Source organism: Conger conger, chromosome 11 (assembly GCF_963514075.1).
Source record: "Conger conger chromosome 11, fConCon1.1, whole genome shotgun sequence".
Classification (NCBI taxonomy): Eukaryota; Metazoa; Chordata; class Actinopteri; order Anguilliformes; family Congridae; genus Conger; species Conger conger.
This window is the reverse complement of record NC_083770.1, coordinates 16,328,141-16,347,800: the sequence shown is the minus strand read 5'-3', so window position 1 is coordinate 16,347,800 and position 19,660 is coordinate 16,328,141. Positions and strand designations below refer to the sequence as shown.

Sequence of the window (19,660 nt, the reverse complement as noted above, 5' to 3'; positions counted from 1 at the left end):
TGAGACTGAGGGAAAGAGAGAGAGAGCGCAAGAGAGACAGCTAGAGAGAGTGAGGGAGAGAGAGTGAGTGAGGGAAAGAGAGAGAGAGAGAGCGAGAGAGAGCGAGGGAGGGAGAGAGAGAGCGCACAGAGCGCTGTGTTTCAGTGCTGTGGAGCCTCCACTCTGGTGCCTGTCGGACTGGAGGGAGAGGAGGTCACCCTGTCCCTCCCCAGCCCTCGCCCCCCACCAACGCCGATGTGGGAGCCAGCGTGGACCTTTCCAGAACCAATGCCTCAAAGGAGTTTACCACCCAACATGGGCTGAAACATAGCTGTGGATATCCTCCCCGAGCCCTTCACTCCTCTCTCCTCTTGATCATGTACTCGTGTGTTTATTGTGAGCCCGTCTGAAACGAGGGGAAAGTGCCCTTCGGCACTTCGGGGCGTGACCTGCGATGCCGACTGCGTCCGAGCTTGGCTCGGAAAGAGGACTCCGCGTTTCAGAACTTCCCTCAGTCAGGTGGTTTTCTCCTGTTTTAGTTCTTTGCCTCCAATGAGGTAAGTTAGTTTCCCTTTTTGCTCAAAATCTCCCTAGCCTTGTTTGCATACCGTGTTCTCTGGTGGTAAAAGACCAGAAAGTAAAATCTGTTTTTGGAATGTGGAATATATTTGCAGAATTTACACATACAGTGCATTTATAATTTCTGGTATGCTTGTGAATGGAACTGAGCTGTAGAAATAAGGAGTGCATATTCCCATTCCTCGCTTGTGATCGCATCAAAGGACTTTGTAATTCCGGAAATAAAATAGGTGAGAAAGCGCAAGCTCACGCGCGAACGACACTTCACAGGAGGCTGACAGCTCGCTACGCTGCCGATGTCTTTAAGCGCACCGGCAGCGGGACCCTGGGCACGTTCCTGGGGGGGAGGGAATATGCATGTCCCCAGTAGGGAATACTCTCCGGAATCTCTGTGCATGTTGTCCCCAGTAGGGAATACTCTCCGGAATCTCTGTGCATGTCCCCAGTAGGGAATACTCTCCGGAATCTCTGTGCATGTCCCCAGTAGGGAATACTCTCCGGAATCTCTGTGCATGTCCCCAGTAGGGAATACTCTCTGGAATCTCTGTGCATGTCCCCAGTAGGGAATACTCTCCAGAATCTCTGTGCATGTCCCCAGTAGGGAATACTCTCCAGAATCTCAGTGCATGTCCCCAGTAGGGAATACTCTCCAGAATCTCTGTGCATGTCCCCAATAGGGAATACTCTCCGGAATCTCTGTGCATGTCCCCAGTAGGGAATACTCTCTGGAATCTCTGTGCATGTCCCCAGTAGGGAATACTCTCCAGAATCTCTGTGCATGTCCCCAGTAGGGAATACTCTCCAGAATCTCATGCATGTCCCCAGTAGGGAATACTCTCCAGAATCTCTGTGCATGTCCCCAGTAGGGAATACTCTCCGGAATCTCTTTGCATGTCCCCAGTAGAGAATACTCTCCGGAATCTCTGTGCATGTCCCCAGTAGGGAATACTCTCTGGAATCTTTGCATGTCCCTTTTTTGGGAATGCTCTCCCACTTCTCTGTGCATGTTCCAAGTATGGAGTACTCTCTGGAATCTCTGTGCATATTCCCAGTAGGGAATACTCTCTGAAATCTCTGTGCATGTTCCCAGTTGGGAAAACTCTCCTGCTTCTCTTTGCATGTTCCCAGTAGAGAATACTCTCCCAAAGGAGATCCTGCAGATGTTGTGTTTTTGTCGGAAATGTCCTCCTTATTCAAGAGGATTAAGCTGGTGATTTCTTGAGCTCACCAACATTACGCAATGGCAATTAACCCCCCATGGTGCGTTCTGTCCTCATTTAATGAATTCTCATCTCTACTATTTTTTTATTTCGGAATACTAAGCTAGGTGTTCCCAATACTTTTTTTTGGCATGGTCTCAGAATGCGATTTCTGTCTAAACAAACATTGCTGAGCCCAAAACTAGATTTCACCTTAAGAAATTATGCTCAAGTGAACAAGTGTTTGGCCTGTCTGAACTGGACAGCAGCAGCAGCTCTTAGTCTTGATGTTGGAATGCTATCTCGTCTTACTCTCACCCTGTGGTGTGAAAACTCTACAGGTGAGGATGAAGGGCTGAAGGGTTTCTTTGTTCAGGAAATGAAGCCACAGGGGACTACAGCAACAACGAGCTGGTGAAAGAAAACTAAGCAAAAAAGGAATAGCTCAAAGGCAGCTTTTTTTCCCTTCCCTTTTACAATGAGCATGATACTCCTCTGGTACTCTCGAAGAAGTGATTGACACATCACTTTTTTTGGGGTAGTTTGGGCTAAACAAGACACAGGTCAGCCCAGAGTTATCGCCTTAGACCTGACGTGCATTCAAGAGAGTAAATGTTTACGGCAAATTATTTGTCTGCATTTTGCATTTTATATAGCGCCTTTATCCAAAGTTAGGTGTCTTGCTTAGGGTCACTTCGACAAACCCAGGGCGGGATTGAACCGGCAACCCTCCGACTGCCATATGACTCTAACTGAGACGGGTGCGTGGGGGTTGGACCCAAAATGCACGACTCAGAAACAATGGTTAGATAAAGTCCCATCAGGGCTTTATTCGGGATGAATCCCATACACGTAGATCCAGCCAAACAAACAAAAAGCAGGGTGCTGAGGGAAGAGGCAAACTCGTAGCCGGTAGACGTGCAGGAAGGTCCGGTAGTGGGAGAGCCGTCAGCGGGGCAGAAGTCGAAACCATGAAACAATCAGCGAGGCAAAGGTACAAAAAAGGTAGGCGAAGACGTGGTCAAAAAACAAACAATGGTCAACGAAACAGAAATCAATAAACAATGGTCGGTAAAACAGGCTTGGATCGTAACGTGAAATCAATCAGTAAATAATGCTCAAGAGTTGCGTTGATAACAAGAGGCAGACAATTTTGCGAAGAACAGTTGCGCGACTGGGCTGTAAATGCGGGTGTAGACAGGTGTAGACAATTAGTTTAGAGAGCAGAAAGGAAATGAAAAACAGGTGCGATGGATGACGAGTTTAACAAGGTAATTAGTCAGCGTTAGTAATAAACCTATCCTGCCCTAGCATTAGTAAATTAGTAAATGACATGCACGAGAAACGTAAGGTAACATGAACACATAATTAGTTTGTTAGTTCTACCCAATCCTGATCTAGCGTTAGTAGTTTTAGTAAATAGACAAATGGAAACAATTAGGGTGTGAATGACAGAAAGAGAGAGAGAGAAAAGGCGGAACGCAAGGTTTGCGGAAAGACATATAAAAGTGTATGTTTAAACAGTAACCAGTCTACGTAACAATAAACATGAATCAAAACATAACACAAAACGAAACTAAGACGATAACCACTCAACATAACAAGGTAATATAATCGTAACGAAACATAACTAGACATGACGAAAAAATAAATCGTAACAAGAAATAAACTAAACAACATGACGAACCTAGACTAACATAATACATGACAAGACAATACGTGACTAAGACAAAATGAATAAACATAAAACATGGCAAGACAGACCTGAAATGTGACACTAACCTCCTGAGCCAATACTGAGATGAGTCTGGGAGTAAGGGAAAAGATAAGGCCTGGCAGGAAGTATTCACTCATAGACGTGATATTTAACCCAGACATATAGCGTCTGAAGGTTTCATTTCATTGGTCTGATTGCTCCTTATTAAGATGCACCCAAAACAGTGAACAGTTGATCACACCTTTACTCCAGAGCCTTGTTCATTACCATCCTTGAGTGCCAAGAACTGCTGGTTTTCCACTCTCCCTTTACCTGGGAGTCATTTGGGAAGCCAGTCTATCCAATCAGTATCACTAATGAATTGTTGAGTTAATTCCCCGGGAGGAGAGTAAACCAGGGCCGGATTTGGATCGGAGGGCCGGACTCGATGGTCTGCAGAGCACCTGAAGGCGTTTCACAGCTTGTAAAAATGGAATTGATGGGCCTGGAGCAGTCAGAAGCAGGCACGTACTAGGTCTACGCCCTCAGACCCGCAGTGAGAGACTGAGGGAGAGTTTGCGGCGCTTATCGGCGCTGTGTAATGAGTCTGGCTCTGTCAGAGTGATGCACTGGCCTGGTTTCATGCAGCCGCGCGGAGCTTTGCTCAAGTTTGCGCTCCACACTCGGGACAGAGTAAATAGAGGCTGCTGTCACCACACTGTGCGGAACGGGCTCCCTAAAACCGGAATAATGTTTGTCAGGATTAACGGTGAAGAAAAGTTTGGTCTTCAGCCCTCTGGCCCAACTTGATTTCCCCAGGGAATCTGGGAGGGAAAAAAAACATCCTGTACCTTGTAACATTGAGGCCTATTTATGGCTGGTGGCTGAGGGTGTGTGTGTGTGTGTGTGTGTGTTACACAAAGTTACAGATATTAGCTGACATACATCAATGAGGCGTCGTCCCCGCACTGGCCTACAGGGGAAGGCAACTTTCAAAAAAATAATTTTGAAGGAAATAAAAAGAAGAACATTTATGTAGTCAAGGCAAGCTGCCAGAAGCCATCTTTATAAACGCTGCCATCCTAATGGCGTCTTGTGAGAGGCTTTGGGTTAAAGATCACGTCATCCATTTAATTCATTTGTTGGCGCAGAATGTCAACGACGGTCTGCCTTAGCTTAAACGTGATCCGCTGTACATTAGCTTCCTTGGGCAACAAGTGTTAGCGCATTAGCGGAAGATTTATTCCACCGCCCTACCCAGTGAATCACCATCAGTGTTGTCAAACAGGCAGCTGCCTCGCGGCAAGAAAAGCAACAAAATAAAATATGGTAAGCTTGCACCAGCAGTTATGGCCAGAAGCCAGTGGAGTTATATGAAGCAATAACCCCTGCTATTAATGAACGTGGGCGAAAATTGTACAAATGATGTTTGTTTTCTTGGTATTTTGGTACGTTCTTTGGTATGTTGATCATTTTTGTGGCTTGATCATGCGTGAAATTCATGTGAAGTCCGGGGAATGCCAGGAAATACTCTGAGGTCTGCCAGGATAATTATTATAAATTATGGTATTTAGCATACACTCTTATCCAGAGTGACAGGCACGGCATAAATCTTTCATAAGACAAAATCCGTATAAACACCTGGGTAGTTATAGAAGCATTCCAGGTTAATTTGCTTGATCAACTGTGCAAGAGCAGTGCATCGCCGCAATTTAACCTGCAAACTCTCAGTTAAAAGCCTAGTTCTAAAATTACACAGTTAATGGTGCTATTTCTGTCATTCTGTGACATTCAAGTGTTTTTTCCTCATGAATGTAAAGGGTGTTAAAGTGACTTTTAAGGGTTGGGGTATCTGGTCATGTAATCTGTGAATGAGCGATCGGATGCATCTGGTTTATCCGCTACGTGCTAATCACATGCTGACAGACTGAGGGCGAGGATGAGCAAGGAGTCAGCCACTGCTTCCTGCAACGCGAGAGAGAGCGAGAGAGCGAGACAGAGAGACAGAGACAGAGAGAGCGAGAATGAAAGATGGTGAGAGAGAGTGAGAGAGAGAGCGAGAGAGAGCGCGAGAGAGAGCGCGAGAGAGCGAGACAGAGAGACAGAGACAGAGAGAGCGAGAATGAAAGATGGTGAGAGAGAGAGTGAGAGAGAGAGCGAGAGAGAGCGCGAGAGAGCGAGACAGAGAGACAGAGACCGAGAGAAAGAGAACGAAAGATGGTGAGAGAGAGACAGTGAGAGAGAGCAGGTGAGAGCGAGAGAGAGTGAAAGAGGGCGAGTGTGAGAGCAAGAGGGAGTGAAAGAGAGACTGAGAGGGAGAGGGAGTGAACGAGAGAGAGTGAGACAGTGAGAGGTTGTGACCGAGAGAGAGACAAAAAGAGAGAGAGATAATATGAAAGAGGTGGAGTTGGGGTGGGCGGAAGGGTAAACACTGTGTTTCAGGGAGGAGATGGGGCTAACCTGTTGCACAGCCAGGACTATGCTTGCTGCTTGCCCAGTGTGTATATGTTCAGCTTACATGTGTGTGTTTAATGGTGTTAACTGTTATAAAAACGACAAATACAACAACTTCTTCTTGGCAGCTCTCCATTGTGCTGAAACCCTGCTGTCCGTGGTGCTACAGCGCACTGTCACCTCGTCACACAGGGTCAGCAGTGTTTGTAGTCACAACGTCGACTTCCTGCCCAGCCCGGAGCTGCTCTGGTCTCAGACTGCGCACAGCCGGGGGTCCCTGGCTCCAGAGCTCACCTGCCAGCTGCAATCATTACGCCTCTCATAATTGCAACCAAAATTCTTGTTTACTGAGGAAATAAGGTGGTGCTGTGCATCGATTTTGGCTCGCTGGCTGCCACACAGCTTGTCAGACACGGAACATGAAATCCATTCCTTTGCACGATGGTGTCTGCAGCACAGGAAAGAGGTAAAATGAAGATCCTGGGTTAAATATGAGCATTTATTCCTTACTTTAATGCTTTATTGGCTGGCATAGTTTCCATATCGTCCTGAAGATTGTAGATAATTCTCAACAGGGTGTTATTAATAAAAATCTATAATCATGGTCGAGGAGTTTGTACTGAATATTGGTAACAAAAGGTGTTTCTCTTAAATTATGTCACTAAGCAGCAGGGAATGAACTGGCTGAAAGGGGGGTTATATTTCACACAATTACCTGACCCGGCTTTGTAAGAAAGGAGGGTGTAGTTAGCATGATTAACACTCCCTGACACGTCCTGTGAAAGCATACATTAGCTTTAGCGTGACGGTGACACTCGCTCGCTGCTGGAAACCACCAGAGCTTATTTTACGGCTGTAGCTGGGAGCTTCTTGTGCAGGGTCTTTTTAGCGATGTCACAGTGAATCAGATGGAGTTACCCTCGGTGCACCATTCTCCCAGATCACCGAATATCAGTCAGGTTCTAGATTTCCCTTTGATGGGTGTCTGGGGTCCGTCAGCAGGGATGCACTCCCTAGATGACAGGTGTCCAATCACTGGCCAAAAATGGCCAGTGTGGGTGCTGGCTCTTGTTTTAGCCCAGCTCTAAATGTGCTGATTCACCTCATTAACTAATCATGGTCTTCTTTCTAGACCATGACATGTAGCATCAGGTGTCTTACTGCTGGGATAAAATAAATGCCTGTGCACGCACTGGCCATTATCAGATGATTGGACACCCCTCCAGTAGACCTTCTTCTTGCCTTTTATTAAGTTCATTTGGTTTAAGGACATAGCCTTGATAAGGGCTGTGCCCTTAATTTCCCATAAGCCACCACGCCCCGTAACTGTCACTGACCCCCGCCCCCCCCCCCCCCCCCCCCCCCAACTCCCCATCAGGCCTTGAGGAAATATTCAAGAAGCTGTGGTGATCAAGCACAATGAATTTGAATTTGCAGTGAATGGAAGAGGGGTGGAGGTTAGTTAAATTTTGGGTCCCTTAGTCCTCGTTTGTGTCAATGTTGCCACTGCACTCTGTTTCTCGTCTGGCCTGTCGCCCAGGAAACCAAGAAGACTAGAGAAACAGTGGTTTAACCTGACACTAATTGCCGAGTCGCAGCAAGGCTAATGAAAGCCTTGAGCCTGGACAAGAGTTAAGTGGGGGTTGCAAGTGACTGGGCTTTTGCAGGGGGTCGGCCTGGAGAGGCATCTTTCCTGGCTTCAGATCACAGTGGCAGGGCTCCAGACACACAGCTGTCTCCCTCCACTGCCACTCAAAATGGCCGCTGAAATAAAGATAAACACTGTTGTCCCTCTCGGACACAAAACCTGTTGCTCCCTCCCTCCAGCCTCTGCCTCTCCCTCTATCCAGTCTGCCGTTGTCACATTCAGTGCCACGCCCTTCCTGTTTCCGCTTTCCCGCCTGCATTGCCCCTTTTGAGTTGGGTAATGGGGGAAAAGGATCCATGGTTTACTGAACCACTGAATGTGGTTAACTATCCACCCGGGAGTGCCGAATCATCGGTAAGGCAATATCTGTCGGGACGTTTCTGATTATGATAAAACAGCAGAGAGGGTGTTGTCCCCCCCCCCCTGACTGAGGTTACCGTGGTTACCATGGTTATCGCTATCACAGCCTTTCTTTCCTCTCCTTCCAGTTCCCATTGGTTAAACGCAGGAGCGGTGGTACGAAGCTTGACACGTTACTCCCGCTGTTTGTGTGGAAAATTGCATGCCGATTAAGCCATCGGTTTAATCACCGGATGCAGAGGGGCACACATTGAGAATCTGTCAGGGGGAAAGTGAGAGGAATTTTATCTTCAAGACTGCCTCGCTATTAATTGTGACATTGAGCCGCAGTTGTTTACATTATATTCTGTTTATCGCAGATATTTAGACTGTACCACCCAGGCTTAAATGTTTTTCCTTTCAACTCTGAATCTCTGGTCTGAAAAACAGCGGAACTCTTGACCACATCTGCATGCTTTTATGCATTTAGTTGCTGCCACATGATTGGCTGATTTAAATATTTGCATTAACAAGCCGGTGTTCAAGTCTACTTGATAAAATGATCACTGAATGTAATAAATATGTGGGCAAGTAAAGGTGGGATGTTGCGATGTTACATCCATCTCCTGTAGATGATGACTGATGAGGCAGTGAGTCAGTCAGTCAAGATGCTGACTCAATGTTCAATCGTTTATCTGGGTGTGTCATTAATTTTGACTCCAGTGGCCATAATAGATGTGGCTGCATGGATTTCATATTGCAGTGATAGATACAACTTGGGAATAATAGTTGATCAAAACATTTCCGGTTATCGTCACTGGACTGCAGCAGTAAAAAAAACCACCAACATGATGCTGGGATCTACTGTATAGCCAAGTATTGAGTATAAATCTAAAGGTAAGGTATAAAGGTATACTATACATACCTTTGTCAAGCTGTAAGGTATTGTGAGGACCATACTACAAGAAAGATATACAATCATATGCAAAAATCTGGCCACCCCCGGTCAAAAAGCCATTTCAAATTAATATATTGGTGAACAAAAGCAAAAATGAGACCTATCCGCACATTTTTAAGTGAATGCTTTTTATTTTAATATTTACTGTTTAAATTATTAGAAAATTGAAGATAAATGGAACAAGTCACAGCAAGGTCTGGAAGACTAAGATGTTCAGATAGATGAGAAGAACCGACACATCTCCGCAAAAGAGCTGCTTTTGGCCACCACCAAAGAAGGTGAAGCATGGAGGTGGATCCATTATGCTTTGGGGTTGTGTGGCAGCTGGGGCCACAGTAAATATTGTGCGAGTGGAAGGATTCTCTTTTGATCAGGGGTACCCAAATTGTTGCGTATGACTGTCAAGGCACTGGAGAAGGTTCAAAAAAGGGCAACATGTTGATTGCCGATATGAAAGCTAAAGGTTGTGAGTAAACACTTGAGAAACTTTGCTGTAATATGCTGTGAAAGTGTACAGCTATGTACATGAGAGGAGAAGCTATAGACACCCCTGGGCTTGATAGGGTTTAGGCATTGATGTGTGTTGTGGCAACACGGATGCTGATTTCTGGTTTGATTTTGTAAGTTATTTTTTTGTTGATATAGCACACTTTAGGGTGAGAGAATGAGAGAGAGACATGCGAGTCATGTGTTTAGCCATAAGGCATAATAATGTGAAATCCAATCATCTGCATGAATCGTGTGGACATGAAAATTGTGATTGATTGCTATTGAGTTCAGGGAAAATAACCATGAAACTTTCAAGTACGTAGTGCAAGTTTTGCTCAATGTTTAGATTCTCAGCTTTGGTCCATTAATTGTGCTTTTGTGCTGCAGTTGTTCTCGCTGAGATAAGGAACTTACCCACAGGTTTTGCTAAGTACTGGATAGGGCTGGACAATATATTGAATCACAGTTTATTTAAGTGTCGTAAGAAAAACTGCTGCCACTGGGCATATAGGCCAGCGTTTGGCTTTTTTAAATTTAATCGTACCTGATAAACAACCAAATGTCTGAGACCTTGTGAAACCATTCTGGAAAAAACACTCACTGACATCTTTTGGATGCTGATAAAACAGCCAATCAGCAGCAAGTTTGATTGAACAAACAAATCGCAATTAAGACCACCTTGATGCTGATCTTAACAACACCCAATAGATATCAGTGATGATGCATTTCACGTAGCCTCTGACATTTGGTTGTTTACTGCAATATCCAGTATGACAAAAAAAAAAAAAAAAAGAGATTGCCTGTATGGCCCATGGTGGCAGTTATTCTTATTAATGTTTATAAAACCTGCAATTCAGTAAAGCATGCAGCCCTACTACCAGAGAATAACATTTTATGGCATTGTGTTATAGTTTTATTGCAAGTATTGTCTCTTATTCAACTTACCATAATTTTTCAGGAACTTTTTTGTTCTTTGTTTTTTCTGTCATTTTGCCAAATGTACATTTATAGTATATTAAATCTTTCCTAAAGTGCTCTCTCTGTCCTTCCTCTTAGACCTACATTGTGAATCACCTCCTTTATCTTTTATGCATTTCATTTGCATAGAAAGTACACAGAAAACAACGACAATAACTAAAAAGAATTCTCAAAACATGTTTTTTTAATTACCTTCTTTCGTTTTACAATACAGGATTAAAAATTATATGTGATGTTTTTGAGTAATGAAAATTTACAGGGTAGGAAGTCTTATTTTAACCATTCACCTTGATAAATCCTTATTTTTCAATGTTTTTGCGAAGAGGCAAAACCCTTTTTGCATTCAGCGGAAAATAAATGTTTAAACTAATTTGCTACAGGCTATAAATGTGATTAGCCCCGACAGGCTTTTTAGACTTGTGAAGGCATTTTATCAAATAATTTGAACAAACTTATCTGAATGACCTAGGTTAACTCTCCCAGCATAGGTTATCAATGTTAACCTATGCAAATGTAAAGTTTTGTAAAGTGTTTACGTTAACAACTCAGGAGTTGGCATCTTCTTCTTCTTCTTCTTATCCATCTTTCTCTCCCTCTTCATCATCCTCCTCTTAGTCTGTCTCCTCACCTTCTTATTCTTCCTCCTCTCCTTTTTGTTCCTCTTCCTCTTCTTCATCTTCTTCCTTTTCATTCTCTAGTAGACAACATAAGGGACTCAGACACATCAGCTGTGTTTAGTTGTGAGAGAGATGCAAAGAGTATTGCTGAAGGGGAAATCTGTGGGTGTAGAATTGTGTTCACTGTTTTTTTTTTTTCCACACTGTATTACAATGATTGCAGCTCATACATTTTTAAACAGGTTGGAAGTAAGCAATATGTATCTTTGTATCACCTGTGATATCGACATTAACATAACATTGGTGAGGTCTACAAATCTCCTGTCTTGTGATGGCATTATCATTTGTGCTGCTTCTGCGATATCGGTCTTGGTGCTCATCAGCACAGCTCCTGTTATACTCAGGTACTTGCAGGTGGGGGCGGGAGTGAATCAGAGCTGGGACCTATCATATGGCTGGGGGGGTGGGTGGGTGGTGGTGATGTGCTGGTCAGTGTGGCTTCTGGCATTTAAAACATTAATGAAAGTGACACAACTCTCTTCAAAGTTGTCAAAAAAGCTATCCAATTTAAAGGAATCGACAAGATCTTGTCATCCAAATGTGAAGTAGGAAATGGAGGTTAAAAAATGGACAGATTATCCATAGCAGACTATCAAAATTGTCAAATCTCTTTGAAATAGCATTTTTTGTATTCATTCTCATTTTAATTCCAACTACTTTTTATGTGGCAGAATGTGACCTGTATTATTAATATTTCTGATTGTGAGATACACTGAGCTATAAGACCTAGCTATAAGTGAGCTATTTATTAGGTAGACCTGTACACCGGCTTATTAATGCTAATATTTTATCCGCCAATCATGTGGCAGCAACTAAATGCTAAAAGCATGAATGAAATGGGATGAAATTTGATCTAAGTGACTTTGACTGTGGAATGACTGTTGGTGCCAGACTGGGTGGTTTGAGTATCTCAGAAACAGCTAATCTCTGCACAACAGTCTCTAGAATTTGCAGAGAATGGTGCGAGAAACAAACAACATTCAGTGAACAGCATTTCTGCGGGCAAAAACGGGTTGTTAATAAGAGAGGTCAGAGAGGAAAGGCCGGACTGGTCGAAGGTGACATAAACACAACTAACCATGCATTACAACAGTGGTATGCAGAAGAGCACCTCTGATACACGCCTCAAACCTTTCAGTGGATAGGCTACAGCAAAAGACCAATAAGTAAAAAATAAGTCTAATAAATATCTTGTAAAGAGCTCACTGAGTGTGTATCAGATTCATTATGCCTGAATTGAAAGATGTATTGCAAGGCCAATGGCAGAGAAATAAGTTAGTTATCAGTCCAGTCCAACACTGCCCAGCCATTAGAGCTCTGATTTAGGGGATCCAAGATCATGGGAAATATTGGGCAGCATTGTAGCATCATGGTCATGAATGATTAAATGGACTGTATGTGAAAATGTAATCTGGTTATGTGACCCAGGAGAAGCATGCCTGCTAAATGCCAAAATGAAAAAATAAATTTAATCGAGATTGGTGCTGTGAAAATAACCTTCAGCTGTGTTATTGGATTCAAGTGTTTGGGGTGATTTTGAGTAAAGATGAGTGATTATTTTCTGTTTCAAGGCATTACATTGCTTCTGAAAATAGTAAAAATAAGTACTGCAATTCTGTGGTCTCAAGTGGCCTCATTAGACAAAGTATTTCTAATGGATTTTTGTATTTTATTCACATTTCACATTATTCACATGTTTATTTTCTTGCTACTTGGAAATTGCCATGGTGACCAGGCACTCAGTCTTCCATAATACAATTGAGAAGATATAACTTATAAATCAATATTGAAACAGCTTTAATATTGATTTAATATAGCCTCTAGGAATCCACATCATGGTTTGAATGTCCTTTGTGGTTTCTTTGTCCCAATATTTCTGGTGAGAATGCTGGTGAATCTACACTTGGCCTGACCAGACCCTCCAAATGTATGACAGTTGTCTGTGTCAAAAAACTCTGAACTCTTGTTTTCTCTGTTTTGCTAGCAGTAAACTAAGCTGGCTGCTAGACTGGGCTGATTACTCTATCACTAGCCCTAAAGGTGAAATGGAAGCTGTTTGTCCAGATGTAGAACAGAGACCAAATCTGCTAGCACATCCTTGAAGAAGGGTGGAATCTCCTCCCTGAATCTGCAAGAATGCTGTCCAGAAACCACTTCAACGGGCAAGATGGTTCTGGTATAATTCAGCATACGCAGGCCAAGAACAAATCTCTGACCCTGAACAGGGTCCAGAGCCCCAAGGGGGCCCAAGGCATCTGCAGCAAGGTCCAGAAGTTCCTCCATGGACCTGTGGAGCATTCTGCCCAGGAACCTCGCCTTTCCCCCCGAGCAATCAGGAGGGATGTTGGAAGAGACATCTCTGAGGCAGAGTTCCATTCCCCTCAGGTCCTGAATGGCCGGGGGTTCCCCTCGAATGCTCCTGGGGTGTCATGCGTTGGAGAGGTTGAGCTCAACAGAGAGGGTTACGTCAAGATCCCTTGCACCGTGCAAAACAATGGCCCCAGACTGAACAGCTCTGAACCTGGCGTCAATGGCTCTGCCTCTGCAGGCCACACAGAAAAGGGGGGCAGGGCTAGGACCGTGGTTGGGAGTCCCATCAGTGAAGAAGAGGACTCGGTTGAGTCCCCCACAGATAGTGTTGTTGGTGAGCCCAAGATGGAGGATGAGCCGGGGCTGAATGAGGTTGTGGTGGATGAGGAGGGTTCCAGCGCTCTCATCGAACACATCCTCAAGGAGTTGAGGGGGATCAACAAGATCCAGGAGGAGATCTCCGACCTACGGGAGTACCTGACCTCTGTCCGGGGCTCTGTGGAGGAGGTGTCCAGCTGTGTGGATGCCGTGTTGACGGAAATCGAGGGGATCCGTTCTGGGTCTGGGACAGAGTTTGGAGCCAAGGGTGCAGCGGGCTCTTTCCTCCCAAGTCAAGGCAACCCTCATGCACCCCCCAGGCAGATCATTAGCAGCTTGCTGTCAGAGTACCAGGCTTGCTTTGAGTGCGGGCTGGCAGGTGCAGCCTCCAGCAAAAGTGGCCAGTTCAGGAGAGCTGGGCCCACCCGCCAGTCTTCAAACGCAGTTGATCCGCTTCCCCCTGATACTTGCAAACCAGGTAATCGGGAATCCTCGGATCAGAGCTCAGACATAGCGCATGGCCTGGGGGTCAGGAAGCTCAGTTTCACCTACCTGGAGCGACAGGATGGGCAGGACTGCCCCAGCAACAGCTCCCTGTCCTCTGGCCACAGCTCTAAGTCCAACGAGTCGGACCTCCCGGGAGGCCCGGGCAGCAATGCCCGTGTCGAGGAGGGGGACAACTGGGAGGAGGGAGCTGGGATTCAGCGCAGCGTAAGCGGGGAGGCGGGCTGGAGTGAGGAGGATGGCGGATACTCCCGCCAGAACAGCGTGGAAGACAGGCATCGTTTCGGGGAGGCCTGGGAGCTGTACCAGGGCACTGAGACCAGTAGCATCGCTGGCCAATCCTCGCCAGAGAGCTCTGAGCACCTCACGCTTGACCGCCACTACAACTCCCCCTGCAGCTCGCTGGAGTGGCGATCCCCCCGGCACCAGCCACAAGGGTCAGCCATCGCAGGTGCCGGGCAGGCACCAAATTTAGGCCTTGGGTGCGACTACCCATCTGACTGTGCCTACTCCCGAAGCGGAAGCTACTACACAGCAATGGACGCCTACGGAGATGAAGGCGAGAGTCTGAGCCGCAACTCCACGGGCACTTTCACCGACTGCGAGGATGACTACTGCCAGAACGCCAACGCCTCCTGTGAGCGTTTTCCAGCAGGAGATGCCGCATCCATAGGGAGCACGGAGGGGGGGTGCGCAGATTCGAGGGGTATGAGGTGGGGTGAAGTCCCGCCAGGACGCGACAAGGGGAAAGGCAGGTTTCACCCTCCCACCTCGGAGTGTGTGGAGCAGCCTCTCATCGTAGGTTTCACCGTGAAGCGGATTGGGAGGGCGGTGCTCGACTTCAAGTCTGCCCTCTCGGGGGCGCTGAAGAAGCTGGAGGGTGCAGGCACTCAGTACCCAGGGGAGGAGGGCAGAGAGGCGGAGGTAATCTTCAGCACTCCCGGTAGAGGGCTGGTTGACCTGCCCAAAGCAGAAAGTCCACAGAAGGGACAGAAGGAGGTGGTGGAGGAGGAGCAGGAGGGGGAGAGGTGCAGCTTAAGCACCTCAGATCGCTGTCCTGATGATCCCCCTGAGGAGCTGGTTGCCACCCCCACCCACGACCCTAACACCGCCACCTGCATCGAGGCCTCTCTGAAGCCAGACACCCTTCCCGAGGAAACAGTGGCGGAAACATCGACCAGTGCCGATGGGGAAGAGCCCGCACCCTCCTGTGGGACGCCGTCCGAACCTCGTGGCTCGCCTGCCACCCCTCTGTCCCACTGCACCACTGCAGAGTCGATCTCTATGGAGGACCCTCCCGTTACCGCCACCGCCAACACTACCGCTGCGGCAGAGTCCCAGCCTGACCCAGAACGTGCCCTCGAGCCAGGCCCCGGGACACTGGCGGATCTTAGCCAGCGGGAGGCGTACCGCCAAAAATGCCTCAACAGCTTCCAGCAGATCCTGAAGGAGAAGCGGCAGACCCGCCGAAACCTGTCCAGGACAGCCATGTCCACCTTCTCTGAAGAGGACTTCAATCCAGGTAGAGCCCCCGCCTCACCCCAGTTATCTTTTAAAAAAACTCTGAAAGCCTTCCAAAATTTCCTGAAGTTCAGATAAACCTCAGTCTGTCAGAAACTCAGTGGAAGTTTAGCTTTTGCGGAGGCTGTCTTCCCTTTGAAGTCTACCCTCGTTTTTGTGCTTGAGTTAGGATTTGCTGAGCTATGAGATCTGTTTCAGATTACAAAGATACTTTCATACATTCTCTCTTTTTTTGTCATATGGAGGAAGAAAGATCTTTAAAAGTTCAAATTCACTTCAATGTGCATAGGGACTTTGTTAAACTCACAACTACATTTAAACTAACAGTTTAAATGTTTATTTTATTTTGCACATTGATCACTTAATCACAGTCCATTTGCTTGTGGACGTTAAGATATCTTTGATATAACTGTGTATCCCAAGAAAGCTACAGTACATCATTCATCATAAATTTTACTTAGTGTTTCATTGGGCCCTAATGAGATCATGGCAGACATTATAATGAGTGTGTGAGAAAGTCAGTGAAAGGTTGAGAATAATTTTGGAAAAAAATCTGTAAGTGTTGAATAGAAAACAAATAATGAGACTGGATACTTAAATATTCAGGACCCTGCTATTGATTTCCGATTATCCTGTCATTTTGTTTTATGTCCCTTTCGTCCTTATTTAGTAACTGAATTGACAAGCCGAGTATATTTGTCATTTCCCATGAGTTAAAGTGTAATTTTTGTCTTGCTTTTCTTTCTCTTTTTTTCTTGCAGAGGGAAGCAGAGATGAAGACCAGGTTCCTCTCTTTTACTTTCTGCTGCATTTTCAAAAACATAATGCATAATGGCATGATGCTATGACAGTTTTATTAATCAGTTTGTTTTTTTTTTTTTGTTTTTTTACACCAAACCACGCTTTCAACCTGCATGGGTGAATCTGCTGCAAGGATTTTTATTTTAATTTTAAAGATGACCTTTGTATTCACTTGAAAAACATAGGGAGGACGATTTTGAGATTTGGTGAATTGGAAGGGGGGCTGCGGGGGGCGATGTCCGAACAAGAAAGAGCCAGCATCCGTTTCTGAGTCAGGGTGTGTTTATCGGATAGCACTGTGGCTGGTTTCAGAGCTTAAACAAGGATAAAAATCCCCGGAGGGAGTCAGCTATTCTGCTGTGATCATAATCGCAGTATCTCTGCAGTTCCATTTATCCTGATCATAGCAGGAGCGGGAGGAAGTAGAGGAGGGGGTTTGGCACTGATGAGGTACTTTACCTCCAAGGAAAAAAGGATAAAAGAAATCTTCTTTTCTTTAGTTACCCTGGTTTCCAGCAAAGCGGGAGATTTGCGGCAAGCTACTCCTGATGTGATGTTGAACTGTGTGTGCGTGCACGCACTGTGGATGTGTGTGTAGGCTCTTGCTGGCAGGTATCCATCTAAGTTTATTGAGTCACCCAGTCCAACGTGAATCCAGATATATTTGGCTTGCAATATATTCATGCACAGTAGACCATTTTCACCAGGCCACAATGATCTTGTCATTTCTCACTGATGTGGCAAGGTGAAAATGGCTGATTTAAAATGATTTTTTTTAAAGAAACTGATTGCTATCAAATGCACTTTTAATCTGACTGTAATGGTTAATGGTATTTTAATTGGAGGTTTCATTGAGGAAGTGAACACTACTCTGGGGTAGGGATAGACCTATGTCCTTACAGGTTGTGTTTCAGCTGGACTCCTGAGAGTATGACTAATGCCAGACAGGACAGGTTGTTGCAAGTCCAGCCAGATTACACATCTGTGACGACTCGCACCTCAGCCTGCCTGCCATCACCTCTTCCTTCACATTTTCTGCCTGGTAACACGGCCAATTTTGCCCACCAATGGCATCCAATGAAAGAGCTTGGAACATTCGTACGAATCATAAAAATTGCCTTTTGATGCCGTACCCACTTTGTGTTTGCGTCAGCGGTTTGACATTTTGTACATCAGCAAATTGGCTTAATTGGGTTTTCTTTCATGCTTTTTTTGCTGCTGATTTGTGACCCCCTTCATCTCCTTATTGTACCCTGCTGTGATTTCATTTAAAGTGTTATTTTGCCGCAGTGGCTCACTACTGTTCGTCCACTGTAATTGGCGTGTCGTGTGGGTAAATTTAAGTGTCTGACAACATGGGAAAAATAAGGGCTATGTCTCTCTGTGCAGTCTGTTCGGTTTACAGTGGCAGCCATTTTGGCTCTCCCATCATGTGTGTGTTCTGATTGAGAGGCATGCTTTACCAGTGAAACTCCACCAACCAACACATCCCTCTCTCTACATATTTGTCCTCTCTCCTGTGTCACTCTTTCTTGGTTGTCCTTCTACTCTTTTTAAAATCTGTGCTTTACCTTTTTCACCGCAGGGCCGGGACAGTGATGGCGACCCCAGCAAACACCCGTGGGTCAAGCAGGGGTGAGTTTTTTGGCATGCCCACAGCTCACAGCTGATTCTGCATATGCTTCGCTGCTGTCAGAATCTTTTGCTTCCCGTGTACGATGTCACCATGGTAACATTAGAAACACACAGTAAAATGTGTTAATTCGGCTCTAGGAGAGTAGATATCCAAAAGGCATTCTGATGTACTCTATCAGATTAAAATGTAGTCTATCTATAATACCCAAATTTTACTTTGTCCGGACACCTGTTGTCATGGACATACAGGCCAAGTTTCATTTTAAGCTTCATACTTCATTGACATGCTTCATCGACTTATCATTGGATTGTTTTATAAACCAACCGACTCTTTGCCTTTAAATGAAATAAATATGCAACCCAAGTTGGCTGTTTCTGTTTCAATATGTTATCAGCATTAGGTTAGCTCCACCTCTAACTGTGACCAAAGCCAAAACAGTGATTGTGGTGATCGGGGAGAATTAGATGGTATTATGTTAAGAGGCATAGTTTCCGTATAGTCTGTATGGGGTGAATGGGCTGTTCCTACACTGACCTGCCGGGTCTCTGTCTGTGTGTCCTACAGTGGAGGTGGCCTTTTCGGCATCGACAGCATGCCTGACCTCCGTAAGCGGAAGCCTATCCCACTGGTCAGCGAGTTGGTGAGTCTAAGCCCCTGCCCCCAAAATGCCCTCTACCACAGTCGAAGGGAAGAGAGATTGTCGACAGTTGAGATTCCCAAGTAAATCTCCATTATATATGCTCTTGATATGAGTATCTTTTTGTGGATTCAAATTCAGAAACGCTTTTCCTTATATACTATATCTTTGTATCTGTGATTGTTTCGCATACACTGCTACTACCGAGAGCTTTAGACTGTAAGCTGTGTCCTGTTTGTCTTTACAATCAAGCTTCTCTGAAAGTAACCCTTTGTAATTGTCTTTCCTCTCTCTCTCTCCCATGCTCAGGCGATGGTAAGTGCACCTGCTCCTGCCCCTCCCTCACCCCACACAAACCTCAGTTCCTCAGCTTGGTTTCTCGCCATCTCTTTTCTTATCGGTTTTTGTTTGTTAACAACACAAATTTAAGGCTTTTGTTTATTTGTAAGTATAAGCTCAGGAAAAGTGTTGATTGACTTCAGGCCTGCGTTTCCAATGTGGTTGTGTTTGAGGATGAAAAACAGTGAAATTATTACGGAGGCAGTTGAGGTGTAGTGGGAAACCATTTCAGACAAACTGTCATGGAGAAAAGGAGACTGGATTCATGCATTTGGCCCTGCCCACTCCATGCAAGTAATGATTTTCCATTGGTGGAGCATGCTCTATTTGAGCAAAGTCAAACATATATTCTAATAGAAATAAGCCTTCTGTTATTAACTTAGACTTAATAAACACAAGCCTTCAATTTTTTTCAGCTTTAACACTGAGGTTCAGCAAGTTCATTTTTGACAGTCCTGTTATTGCCAAACTGAGTGTGGTTTAGATTTGAAGCATACTTCGAGCACATTCCAAAATGTTAAAGCTTACTTTTTATAGAGCATTGACATCTCTGACTAAAACCCTGACATAAACTTTTCAAGTATTTTGATGAAACGGA

General features: G+C 45.2%; 1 protein-coding gene across 1 annotated transcript in view; it reads left to right on the top strand.

Moving 5' to 3' along the window:
* The window catches only part of LOC133140358 (protein unc-13 homolog B-like), a 150,389-nt gene that overhangs the window by 85,964 nt on the left and 44,765 nt on the right, over positions 1 to 19,660 (top strand). Inside the window, exons 11-12 of the mRNA XM_061260257.1 lie at positions 18,036 to 18,085; positions 18,651 to 18,726. Of these exons, the coding sequence (XP_061116241.1) occupies positions 18,036 to 18,085; positions 18,651 to 18,726 (126 nt within the window). The remainder of the gene's footprint in view (positions 1 to 18,035; positions 18,086 to 18,650; positions 18,727 to 19,660) is intronic.